The sequence below is a fragment of the Poecilia reticulata genome, chromosome 16, assembly GCF_904066995.2.
Source record: "Poecilia reticulata chromosome 16, P_reticulata-male-v2, whole genome shotgun sequence".
In the NCBI taxonomy this organism is placed as follows: domain Eukaryota; kingdom Metazoa; phylum Chordata; class Actinopteri; order Cyprinodontiformes; family Poeciliidae; genus Poecilia; species Poecilia reticulata.
The window spans coordinates 26,615,210-26,629,021 of record NC_088845.1 but is presented as its reverse complement, the minus strand read 5'-3'; the positions used below and the strand labels follow the sequence as shown (position 1 = coordinate 26,629,021).

The following is a 13,812-nucleotide window of genomic DNA, read 5'->3' as shown; positions in this document are numbered from 1 at the left end:
TTTCTTGCAGAAATTTGCAAACAAACAGAAAAAAAAACCTTATTCAGAAGTTCTGCTTCAGTTAAGCACTTATGTATGGAAAAAACATAAAAAGTAGGTGTCAGGCGACGAGACAACCCTTCCTACAAGTGTTAATGTCCTTGATGGGGGTATGTAGTTTTTTAATTAAGTTGAGCAATTAGTCGGAGCGCAGGTTTCTCCACGGTGTGAAAAAGAATCTGATCCAGGCGAATGTGTTCAGCAGTTCAATATCGGTGTTTCTGGAAAATGTGACTCATGAAGTGACAGACAAGAATCAGCGGGAGGTTGCAACGGGCTCTGACTAATTTCTGGTTGACAAAACGTCTGACTGTTCAGTCACTGGTCTGATTTCATGATGTTTTCTAAGAGTTACCTGGTCCCTACAAGAGCAGAACCAAGATAAATGGGAGTAGTGTGTAAGCCTGTTTCAATAAGCAATAAATCAATTCATCTCATGATAAATTAAAACAAGCTCAATCATTTGCATTTGCATGATTGCATGTTATTCTTGTGTTTCTTTCTATCGAAGACTGAATCTCAGAAGCCTCAGAAGAAATTTGTTTAGGGAGACTTAACCATGTATTGTATTTATTGTTTCGGCCTTAGTTGTTCTTTCAGAGGGTGTACTCGCATTATGCCTTTATATTACATGAAAATGATCTCAAAACAATAATATCATCATTTATCGCAATCATTTCTGGGCCGATTTTTCGTCCGGCAAAGTTTGCTATCATGACAGGCCTAATGGTGTGTAATGTAATGGCTTTTTAAATTGTTTTATTGAAGCAGAAAGAAGCAATGCCTTAATTACATGGGTATGAGAAGTTTTGTTTATGGACATAGGAGGGAATGAGATGGTGGATAGTTGTATGAACTGGTGAAGGGGCAAACTGGCCCGGAGCGTTAAGAGTAGGTTAAAAACAAACACAAACGTAACACTGTAAACGGGTCCTCTTCTGGGCTTCACGGACAATTTAACGGTGCTCGTTTCAAGATTCTCTCCAGATGTGGACCTCACAAGTCCACCCCAAACAGAAATAGCCGGGCCTGCTTCGTATCGGCCCACTTATGGATGGGAAAAATCCGAGCGGATTTCCTGCTCTCTCCCGTTCCTCCGCCCACTGCGCCTCGGCGCTCGGATAGCAGGGCAGAAGAGAGCCTGAGCTCGTTCGGATGGAGGCGGCGGTGGTAGGGTCGGGGGGTCGGGGGTTGTGGTTTGTTTTTGTTTGACACAGCAGTCATCATCAACTGAGCGAAGGGCTCCATTCATTCCCGGTGACTCATCATACGCCTGCTCAAGTGTCCATTAGTGACAAGGTGCTCGACTGAGGTTGGATAGGTCACTGTATTTCAGGATGATTATGTCCCTGCAGGCTCAGAGAAACAGGTGTTAAATGTTGGGATGGGTGGAACATTTACACTCCGAAATAAAAGACCAATTGCCGCTCCAGTTAGGGTTAATCACGGCCAATTTTATTTATTTATTTATTTTTTTTACCTTTTTCTTTAGGCTGTCTCCGCATGGAAGACTTGCGAAGAAGCATTATTATTTTTAATAAAAGAAAAACAAGTATCCCAGCAGTTTTTGTTTTTGGTTAATCTTTTGAAACATCTTCTCGTTTTTGATGACTCCAGCGATTAGTAATCTTGTTCATCTCTCCTGGACAGTTCCCCCCCACCTCCCTCTCTGTAAGCCATTTATTTATTTTTTCTCTCTCTTTAGCCACAGTTTTCAGGGGCCCACATTGTTTCCCCTCTGGTGGATAATCTGATTACATTTCAATTTGCACGTGACTGTCTGGTGGAGGACAGGCTTACTGCTGCATCGTCTGAACGCTGGTCAGTGAGGCTATTTAATGGGAAATAAGATCATTATCCCCTGATTTTTTTTTTTTTTTTTTTAGCACCAGAAGCAGAAGAAACGAGTAACATTATAATGTGGAGACAAAGAGCAGATGGAATTTTTTTTATTGTACCGTTGTACGTTATTTCTTGCAGTGGCATAATCTCACTGAAAATGTACGAAAAATCTGAAATTTAAGAACATTTAGTTGGAGAGAAAATCCCAAAGATTATTTTATTATTTTCTTTTATAAAATTCTTTACGCCCAGTTATTGAAACACTTCTAATAAAACAAATATGGAAATACAATTTTTTTTTAATTATGGAAATTTAAGCATTTTAAAGTCACTAATAAATGACTGTTAAACCCTGTCTGTCTTAGGCACTCTTCAAAATGGGAAGCACAAGAAAACATGCCATTCAAAAGCGAGGCGTGCGATTGGTCTTCAAAATTCAAGAAATTATTATTAGAGGAAAAAAATGCTACTCATTGAAAAAAATGTTAAAGTTGAAAGCAAATTGAAACACCAGGACGGATAAGGATCCATTTTTATCTTGTCGCCACCCACAGAGAGCAGGACCGTAAGGGAAGTAAAACAAATTCCTAAAGTTCACTTTTAGAGAACAATTCTGTGTTTTGGAAAACTTAAAACAACTCTCTCTGCCCCACCATCACAAATGTAAACTTGTGAAGTTAACCAAACGCTGCCAGGAATTTCACTGTAAGACTGTGGTTTGGACAGTTGAGGCGAAGGGTGAATTTTTCAGGAACAAAAACTCAAAGTGGATCTGGGATGACGATGCAGAAAAGCACCTAACCTCCACTGTTACGAATGCTGGGGAACATATGTGATGCTGTGGACGAATCAGTGGTTCTTTTTATTTGAAACTTTGGCCTCTTTGATCAGCTCATGTTCAACGTAGCTCTGATGGACTTTTCATTTTAAAAGTATAAGAATTCAAAATTGCCAAATGAGCAGAGACATAAAATAATAAATGTTCTTCTAAAAACCACCTGAGTCTCCAGAGCTAATGCCTTTCAAAAATCTGTGAGATTTTATATTTGACAAAATGTAGCCATATTGGCAAAATGTATTTTATTTCTGAATTTATTAAGTATGTTTTACCATTAAAAGTAATTTTTTCTCTTAAATTTACAGTGTAAGAATATGCCATAAAGTGCATATTCTTACATATGGCAGCGTATTATGTGTTCCTAATAAGGGTTATACATAAATATGTAAAAATATATTTAGTTCTCTCATATGCAGAAGTAAAAATACCACCAACCATTTACTTTCACAGAATTAGTAATACGGTGTATGAAACAGATGGACAGATCCACTTATTCCTTTAAAGGCCATTTTTATAACTTTATGTCACTTGTGTTGGAAATTGTAAACAGGTCAGATCACAAATATGGATCTTAATACAATGCAGAAGAAAAACAGCTTTTCTGACTTTTCCCTGGCATTAGTATAAATATTCTACCACCCCAAACGACCAGCTAATGGAAGTTTGACATGCGCGTTTATTTACACTGAATCCAAAAGTTATTCACATGGAAAACGGAGGCTGGAGGTGATGCGTCATTGATGATTTTCCTGTGTGGAACATGAACAGAACACAGACTGTTTCTGATCATGCTAGCTCCCTGATGCAAAAGTAAAAAAGCAGCAATAACTTAAACCACTGTAGCATTTTTTTTTGCTGTTTACATTGTTTTTATTGCTATATGTAACTGAAAACGCTTCACTGTTTTGGTCCTGATTATGTGTTTCAGACAGGAAGATCATTTTGGTGCACTGTCCCCTACCTCAATTTCCCATTTAAATAATTGATGGCTTCTTTGCAAAGACCCACCCAATGCAAACATGGCAGCACTTTAAAATGTTCCCTGACGTGGCGTCCACATGAACTGTTATAACATTGTTAAATCCGAGTCGCTTTAGGAAGCAAGAAGTGTGCATTCGTCTTGGTTCCTCTTGTGAGTAGGTGTTGGCTTTAGACTCTGGGACAAGCTAATCTAGATTTAACCTCAATGAAGACAAGAGAAAATTATCCACTGCATGCATCACCTGCGTAGACCCTTTAAACAGAACCACACACTTGAAAACCAATGAGCTATCTCTTCCTATCACTTTGTTTTTGTGGGACACCTGAGTGACAATTCATCATTTTAGGAAAAATAACTTGGGGAGAAAGAGTGAAAAGCAAACCAATCTGACAGTAGTTGAGAAAACCTTTTGGACGAAGGTGAAAATCTGAAAGCCACTTCGATTCATGCGCTCTTTTAGGACTCACTGACAGTTTAAAGGGAGCTTTAAACTGTCCTTTAAACTGTCCTCTTTTCTCTTTAGATCTTTTTTCTTCAGTAACTTAAGAGGTCTGGATTTGATAACATACTTTGTTTCTAAAGAATGTCAGCCACATCTGCACTCCTGGCGGTGGCGCTTCTCGCTTGTTGGAAGTAAGCTTCCCGGGAACAATCCCAGTATGCCATTCAGGCGCTTTCCAGCAGCCTGTACCAGACTAGATAGATAAGAGGCTCTGGTGCGAGGGTAGTCATTTTCATTGCAAGAATTTAAGACATATGATTGTTCTCCTCCCCCACCTTATCCTCTTGTGATTATGATCAATTATCCACTTGTAATTAGAGCCTGGCAGTAACTGAGCTTATGGGCTCTGACACTCTGTGTAATAGCCTGTAATAATGTTGTCAGTCACATTTCATATAGTCCACGCGCACAGGCAGGCTTCCCGTGGAAATTTCTTTTAACGTTTCCATTGTTTAGTGATGAGAATTGCTGACTTTACGTGTAAAATGTGCCATTTTGATTGATTAAATGTTCATAACGACCTTTTAAATGAAGCACAATGATGAGATTCACATTTAATCTGGCAACTTTCAGACCAAATAAAAATAAAAATATGCACGAATCACAACACGGTGTTGAGGAGTCCGACCGTTTACTGAGTAAAAAGTGCTCTGGTGGCGTGATATTAGTCAACGCTGTTGAAGTCTCAATGCCTATCTGTATTTCTCTTTCTGTTTGACTCGTGCCCCGACCTCATTCAGACTCCCGTTTGAGAAACGGAGCAAAGCAAACTGTCTGAAGAGCCACTTCCTGTTGTGTACTTAAGATCCCTGTCATGTGATAGCGTCAGTTGATGGAGGCGTGCGGGGAGGGGAGCGGGGAGGGGAGCGGGGAGGGAATAGGGTGGCACTGCTGCTGATCTTGCTGATGTGCACACAACTACCATTCCCCCTCACCTCAGCCATCACCCTGATTGTGTAAAGTGTTGACTCAGCCGCTGTGGCATCAAGACCCTCCAACCCCCCCCCCCCCAGGCTGTGCACCACTAAGGCACAATCACAGAGCCACTACATAGACCTGAATAGCAGAGGTGCACAACACTAGCTTGAACGTAGTTTATCTAAACTCTAAACTCCATTTTATTGGCTTTGTATGTTTGCTTGGTGTTTATTGGCCGTGTTTTACGTTACCACTGCAAATGTGTGTTTTGACCTACAATGATTGTCAACTTTTGATCTTTGATCTACCTAGAATTAAGCAAACAGCTCGCAGATTCTGCCAACAATACTTTTTTTTTATCCACCTGTTTACATATTAAAATATCAGATTAGTTTTATTGATTTTGAAGCTAAAGTGACACAGATTTACTAACAATTTTCCCTGTTTGTTTCATTTTTTGTCTCCTTTCAACTCTGCAGGTCCTGTGATGGAAATGTCACTGTGACACATGTGTGGAAATACACTAGAATTAAGGCTAACGGAGCCAGAACAAGGAGTACAAAAAGTGTTGTGGATCAGCAGAACCTTGGAAAAATCCCCTTAATCGACAATGATGATCAGGACCTGAAAAAGAAACTGATATGTTCAGTTTTTACTTGAGCAGTGAGGTACACAGTTCACTGACTTTATTAGTATCTTGAGATCTGAGTGTGGCGTTTTAGCTGACGGGACTGATACAGAAATATATCCCTAGATGTACTTCTCTAGATAGCAGTGATTTCCAATGTTTCTGAACCTGTGAACAACCAGGTACAAAAGGGGGTTTCATCCATACCATGAATCCTAGAGACAGCGTAGAGGTCATGGAGACCCAGGAGAAGCTGACTGGCAAAAAAGCCAACACTGAAAAGGAGTTTGAAGGCGAGGATGACAAAATCCCAGAGGCATACAACTGCAACATCTGTGGACGCAGCTTCCCTTTCCTCAGCTCATTCTCGCAGCACATGAGACGCCACACGGGCGCACGCCCTTATAAATGTCCCTACTGCGACCACAGGGCATCTCAGAAGGGCAACCTCAAAGTCCATATCCGCAGCCACAAACTGGGCACGCTGTCCAGCCACCACTCTAATGAGGACGAAGAGGGCGGAGCAGAGGAGGAGGAGATGAAGGTTTCCGAGGGTCTGGATGGAGGCACCAGTCCAACTAAGAGCAGCTCTGCCTGCAACAAGATGATCAACGGGGATGTCGGAGAGGAGAGTCGAAGGAAAATGCCTGCGCGGAGCATGAAAAGAGAAAAGTCTGTCAGCAACCAGCGGCCGTATTGTTGCCGCCTTTGTGGGTATGAGGCCCTGCGGGAAGACCAGCTCCTGAGCCACATTGAGAAAGTCCACATAACAGCAGACGCAGAAGAGGACACGGTCACAGTTAAGGAAGAGGTCATTACCGAGCCTGATACCGTCCAGCCGCAAAGCGATGGGACGTTCCCCTGCGAGACCTGTGGCCAGGTGTTCAGCCAGGCCTGGTTTCTGAAGTCACACATGAAGAAACACGCCGGAATCCTTGATCACTGCTGCCGAATATGTGGAAGAAGGTTCCGCGAAGCCTGGTTTCTCAAGTCGCATATGAAAACCCACAATACCAGGTCCAGGTCTCGCTCCAAAGCAGATTCGGCAGAGCCTCCCACCACTATAAATGACGTAGCACAGGATCCCGACATAACGACAACTTCTGTTACATCTGTCTATCAGATGTGCTCGAAATGTGGAAACCTTTTCCACAGCAAAGAAAGCCTGAGAGCCCACGATAAAGTTCACAGTCCTAATTGTGGCAGAAAATCCCCAGTTCACTGCAGGTCTACTGATGATGAGGATTCACCAGCTGCGAAGAGACGTCTCCTGGAATACTTTAACCTACAATGCGTTGAGGGAAAGACGCCGGGTGAAGAGGAGGACAGCGAGCAAAGAACTCTTGGTCAAAGGATTCCAGAATTAGATCCAGTTTGCAGCTACCAGGCTTGGCAATTAGCCACTAAAGGAAGAGTTGTAGAGCCAGTGGAGCCAAGTTACAAAGCTTCATATAGCGGAGGGAGCATGGAGGACGAAGCCCTTACCGATGCCGCAGTGGTTTATGAGAAGGAGAACAGCCGTTATGTCTTGCAAGGCCAAGAAAAACGCAGCTCAGGGAGACGCAGCAGCTCAGGGTTGGGAAGCCACACATCTTCAGGCGACAGGACACCGGAGAGCCTCAGCGACTCAGAGTACCGCCCCTCAAGTCGACAGGACAAACGGCGACCATCCCAGTCTTCTTCCAAAGGCAAAGAGTGCTTCGAGTGTGGCAAGATGTTCCGCAGCCGCCATCAGATGATCGTCCACCAGCGGGTTCATAGGAAGGATGGCGGCAGGGCACCAGTGGGAGACAAGGAAAGAACTGGAAGGGACGATCAGTGGGGACCCACCAGTGACCCGGAGTCCGGTTGCCCCAGCAGACCCAGCACCCCAGGGTATGGAGATTCTCCACCTGCGTCGACGCTTGGAGATCAGGCTTCCGAGATGGGAACCTCGAACTCTGGGGAAATTGCAGGTACTTTTGACTTTTTCGGTTCTCCTTTTTACACAACAAAAATCCTTTACATAACAGAGGTATACAACAGTAACGAGAAAAATAACTGTCATTACAGATAAATAAAAAGGATTTGCTAGTAAGTACTTGCCTTACGTTATGGCTTCTAGTGCTTTGCATTAGCTGTTGAAACTGGAACAAACTCTGTCAGCAGTTTTAATTGCAGAAAGGACTGTAGACCTCATTAAGTCTCCCACTCAATACCTCTGTCACTCTGATGTAAACAACTAATGATGAAGAATGCTCTGCTTATCAGACTCTTTGGAATGGACACTGGAGCCACCATGTGGTGAAATGTCCAAACTTCACCAGTGTGAGTTACACTTTAAAAAAAAAAGAAGTGCTGTTTAAAAACACTATCAAACAGATCGCAGAGCTTCCAGTCCTGCTGGAGAGTTTGTTGACATTATTATGTAATATGAACCAGCTGTAAACTTCACAGCTTAACTGAGGCTCTTCTTCCTGATGGCACCTCAGCAGTGCAAAAGGCATTTTTGGAATGCTAATCATTTTTAGCGACCTTTGTAGCCTAGTGACACTACGGCGTAAATAGAAAAATAAAGAAGAAAAGACAAAAGAAAACATGACCATTACTTTAAAATGCTCAACGATGGATTGTAATATATGTTTTCCTAATATTTCTGCATAACCTGATGCATTTGTTTATATCAGCAACGAAACAAAGCGATCGTCTCCGCTCTTCCCAGCTGGTGCTGACATTCTAAAATAGCTGCAACATTTCTTCAGGCCCAATTGAGCTGTGTGCTATTTCAGGTCTTCCTGTCTCAGGAAACTAGCCCCCCTTCTCTCCCCCTTTAGATCTGTGTGTGAATATGCTTTTCACTTACTGTTATATCTTTCAGCTACTTAAGCATCCTTTTATGTTAATGTTAAAACAGATTGCTGTGAGAGAGAGTTAGTTAGCAACATGAGGGAACAAACAAAAGGGGTTGTTGCACTTGGGCATTCCCAGGCAGGGGCATCTCCTTTCTAGTAGTAGGTTGAAGTGTAGATCATTTTTTCTTCTTGGTTTATCTCTGTATGTCTACAAACGTACACAATGTCCTGATATTCCTATTTGTTTTTGTATTGATGAGTGACATTTTTTAAATGACTTACTCTTGGTATTTTGTAGTTCCGACAAGAACTTGTTTCCTGGCTAGAGAAAACTTTGATTAATGTGGAAAACCATTTTTTTTTTTCAATTACAAGGCTGTGGACGCCACCTTGTGGACAATTGAGGGAGTTGCACATCAGAGAAATTGATCAGTTCAATGAAACAAATGTAAACAAAAAACGTACAATAATAATAATAATAATAATAATAATAATAATAATAATAATAATAATAATATTAAGACATAGTTATTATTATTATTATTTATTATTATTATTAATTATTATTATTATTATTATTATAACCATTATAATTATATTATTAAATTTATAATTATTATTATAATGTCATTATCATTATGACTACTAGTCATAATGATTCAAATATAGTAAAAATCCAAAGTCATATCCATCAATATTTATCATCATGCTACAACAAACCTAACGAATGTGTTCATTGTTTGATTTATTCATGGTGTTGAACTAGAAACTAATCTTAAGGTGACCTTTAAATCAGATTTTATTTTGGGCTACACTGACCCCTGGTGGTTACTTACTATAACTACATCCAGACGAAATTCAGATAAATCTGTAGGATTGTTGCCAGAGTTAGATTGGTATATTAAACATTGTTTAATTTGTAGTGCCTGATTTTAGTAACTATGATTTTTTTTCCCTCACAGATGAAAAGCCATACATCTGCAGCCTTTGTGACTTTGTCACCACAGAGTCGCAGGCCTACTTCACCCATGTTCGCGTCCAACACCAGGCTGCCTCCAAAGACAGACCCAGCCCTGTCCCCAGTCCCAGCTCCAGCTCAGACAGAGGGTCTCTCAGCAGTTATCCCAAACTTAAGAAAGCTTTTACTCCAGGGCTAAAAACCTCTCCAAATGCTTATCTCTCTGCTCGTCCTTCTTCATCTGATCCCGCCATGATCCCGATGGATTTATGTGTGAGAGCCAATGGGATCAGGGGCGTAGCCTCTATAACTTTAGATAAAAAGAACCTCCCAAGCCATAAGTGCTCCTTCTGCTCTCACTCCACCCGCTACCCAGAGGTGCTCTGGATGCATCAGACAGTGGCTCACCGCATCAACAGCAGTAGCTCCAATCTGGCTCCAAAATGGGCTGTTAAGAACAACTCTAAGACTTCCAGGGACAGTACTTCGTCCTCAAAGAGACGCACCGGACCTCCACCTGTGCTGGAAGGGAAGGAATGTCAGCCGCTCCCTCCAACCGTGCGGAGCCAGCGGACGCGGCCTCCTACCTGCACCAGTGAAACTGTAAAAAAGAGCAGGCCGGTCAGTCACGCAGTCACCCCATCATCATCTTCTACACCTTGTACGCCATCCTCAAGAATCTCTTCATCGGCATCAGGCAAGCAGGTTGGGAGAGTCCCCGTTCGGCCAGTCAGCAGCAGTAGCAGTAAACGTATGGAGGACCAAAGTCAGCGCTTCAGACCCAAGGCGGAAATCTATCCTCGTGTCAGCACTCGGGCACCTTCTGGCTCTTCGGAGAAGAACACTGGGAGCCGCTCTCGACCGCCTGCATCAGGCCTCAGTTCCTCCGCAGCGTCCAGGATGGCAGACCGCTACATGATGCCTCAGGAGGGTCTGGGCTTCATGCTGACCAACCAACACAGCCTCTCAGAGTACAGCCGAGCCCGGGGCTCCCCTCATCAACCGCTCCCCAGTTCCCAAATCCACAGTCGGCCAAATCCTTCAAGACCCAATGCCATCAACCACTGTTTGCCCACAACGCACAGCTATGGCGTCTCCCAGACACAGGGAGCCGTGGCGCAGGCCTCTTCCTCCCCCTCATTATCTTCAATACCGTCAGAGAGCCGTAGGGATGTGAAGCAAGAGCCGATTGGAGAGACACCAGACATGTCAACCGACGTCCTGGGCTACCTTAAGAAATACAACCCGCACGATCTGGCTCCTTTCTACCACCACTGGGGTGCAGCCAACTCTCTGATGGACCCCACAGGTATAAATTACTCATTAACCACACTCTGTTCATACATTTACACCAAATTGTTATGCTTCTACGATGAAAAGCACTTTCTCACATGAAATTCCCCATCATCAGCTCACAAAAGTAGCTTCAAGCAGCTGATCTCAGAGAAAATGTCAAGTGTCAGAAGGAATAAAGAAATGCTTACTGAAATTGGATGGCTTGCTTCTGAGCCCTTTCGAACAACAATAGCTGGCAGAAGAAAAATCTATAAAGAGAGTGCCCTACCTTGCTGCTCTGGCCTTCTGGCAAAGAGCCACTCGCGCCGTGCTCAGGCTTTTACAAAAATGTAGATGCGGCGACACCGCCTCCTGCAGACCAAACCGGTGTATGCGCTTCTATTTTGCAGCTCCTATTAACATGATGGAAATGGTGGGTGTAACCAGGAAGGATCTAAACTCTAACCCTTGACCTGCCTGGTAGATGCAGTAAAACATACCCTCAGGGTAATACCACCACCACCGTGTCTCATGGTGTCTCATCACCTCGTAATATTACGAGGTGATGTAGTGATCCATATGTAAGCCCAGATCACTTTTTGAACGCATCACTTTGACCCGCTTGTCCCACCACATGGTATGTGGCAAACTTCAAGCAGAAACTCTCATGACTTTCCTTCCAAAATGGCTTTCTTTGAGCTGAGCTGTCAATCTCCTTCACAGTTCTATCAAGTCAAGGCAGTGCAAAATACCTTACACCATTGACACTTATTTCAGTCACCAATTATGAAACAAGCAATAAACATTACACCTTTTCAAACACCATCATCAAGCAAATACACATTGAATATTTTGATCAATGTTCCAGTTACTAGGAATCAAACGGAAACTCAGTGGTTCAGTCTTTGCAGTTTTCCAGAAGCTTGTTCCAGATTTATGGTGCATAGAAGCTGAATGCTGCATCTCCATGCTTGGTTCTGGTTCTGGGGAGGCAGAACAGATCAAAACCAGAAGACATGAGAGGTCTGGAAGGTTGATACAGCAACAGCAGATCTTTAATGTATTGTGGTGTTAAGCCGTTCATAAACTCCATCCATCCTTGTCCCTAGTGGGATTGACAGGATTTTTTTTTACTGATAAAAGTATTTTAAAGTTTATTATTTGAGCTACAGGAAGCCAGTGGAAGGACTTCAGAACTGGGGGGATGTGTTCCATCTTGCTAGTTTTAGTGAGAACATGAGCAGTGGCATTCTGGATCAGCTGCAGCAGTAATCAATGCAACTAAAGAAACACATGGATGAGTTTCTCTACATCCTGATCATTTAACCCTGGAAAGGTTATTTAGGTGATAGCAGGTTGCCTATGTAACTATCTTTATGTGACTAAAGGGTTTCCAGCTGTAGTAACTGAAGTCTACTATGAAAATATCAGGTTGTCTTACTTAAAAGCATTCATCATTTCATTTCCACTCCACAGAAATATGCGCCTTTGTGTTGTTCCCTCACATGAAACCCCCATGAATCGCGCTGAAGTTCCTGGTTGGACCTGAATGTTCTTGGGTTTAAGATGTAAAAGCAGTAGTAGTGCGTAGATAACATTTGTCTTTTTTTTTTTTTTCTAACCGTGAAAGACGCGAGAGAACCTTTTCTGCTCTCAGGTCTGCGAGGCATTCACGGACCCCCGCTCCACTGTTCCAGAAAGCTGTCACAAACTGTTTGGGTTACGGCGCTCCGCCTGACGAAGAGACTCGCGCAGAGGAAAGCGAACAAAAAGAAAAGGGAGGCCAAAAAAAAAAACAAGAGAGAGATGAGACAGAATAATTACCCCACCAGCTGCTTTGGAAATGGTCATTACCCAACATCCGTAATATTTGCCCAGTTTGGGTTGTGTCTCTGAGGTCAAGCGGGGCTGTACAGAGCCAGGGGTCAGAGACAACAGCCCCAGAGCAGACGTGTGACATCGCTGTCACCCGTCCAGGCGCATATCGTCACCATCTGCCTTAGCCCTTTGAGTCACATGCTATAAAGTGACCTTTTTTGAGCAACTGAGTCTTTCTCCTGTTTCCCTCTGTAGTACGTGCCGACATGTACGTGTGTGTGTGTGTGTGTGTGTGTTGGTGCGCTTGTGTTTTCTGTCCAGCCCTGTCTTGTCTTTCATTAGTGCGTCAGTGAGAAGGGCTGGCGGCCCAGAGTAGAAGTGGAGTATCCAGAGGCCAGCAGTCGGGCTGCCAGACACACTCTCTTTCACCTCTTCCACCTCTCTGTCCTCCTTGTTCCTGCTGTGCCCCCTCCCCATTCACCCGCCGCCCCCTACCAACACAGAAACATTCATAAACAGCTACTAGGTACTCGTCCAGGTATGTGCACAGGGGCGATCCTCGTCCGCTGTAGGCTTTGGAAGCATTAAGCGCCACGAAGCCTCGGGCTTGTTATCCGTCAGCAAGAGAGGTCATAGGAGTGTATGTGTGTGTGTTTGTAGGTGTGTGTGTCTGTTACGTCCAGAATGTCATTAAATGGATGCGAGAAGTTTAAAAGGCCCCATGCGAATGCTGCCTCTGCTTCCAATATTGAAAGAGGACTGGAAATAAGAATCTAGCGTTGGTTGCAGAAATGGAGCTGGTTACACAAAAGGTATCAAAATGGGTTTTGAAAATGCAAAAAAAAAAAAAAGTCCTACTTCATGTTGAAAACCGACTCCTAGAGCCTGTCAGTTCAATGCCAGGCAAAAGTATTGACACAGGTCAGCACAAATTGGTGCGTAGCTGCAAACTGGAAGGAAAATGATAGCTTTTAGTGCATGTGTGTTCAGCTCCCTTTACTCCCATAGCTCTAAATAAAATCAGCTGCAACCATTTACCTTCAAATACTGTGAAACGAGAAAATAAAATCCACCTCTGTTTACTTTAATAGTTCTTTTAAGGCCTCAGAGGTTTTGTAAGGCGCATTCACACCACCTCCGTTTAGTCTGCTTTAGTAGAACTCCGGCTTGTTTGTCTAGAA

General features: G+C 43.2%; 1 protein-coding gene across 7 annotated transcripts in view; it reads left to right on the top strand.

Moving 5' to 3' along the window:
* Positions 1–13,812, top strand: part of znf516 (zinc finger protein 516) — a 57,973-nt gene that overhangs the window by 31,015 nt on the left and 13,146 nt on the right. For all 7 annotated transcript variants that reach the window (XR_001777439.2, XM_008432004.3, XM_008432005.3 and 4 more), the window contains exons 2-3: positions 5,601–7,704; positions 9,543–10,847. Coding sequence is in view for 6 of the 7 variants with exons in the window: in XM_008432004.3 (XP_008430226.2) it covers positions 5,958–7,704; positions 9,543–10,847 (3,052 nt within the window). In the remaining variant the exon portion in view is untranslated. The remainder of the gene's footprint in view (positions 1–5,600; positions 7,705–9,542; positions 10,848–13,812) is intronic.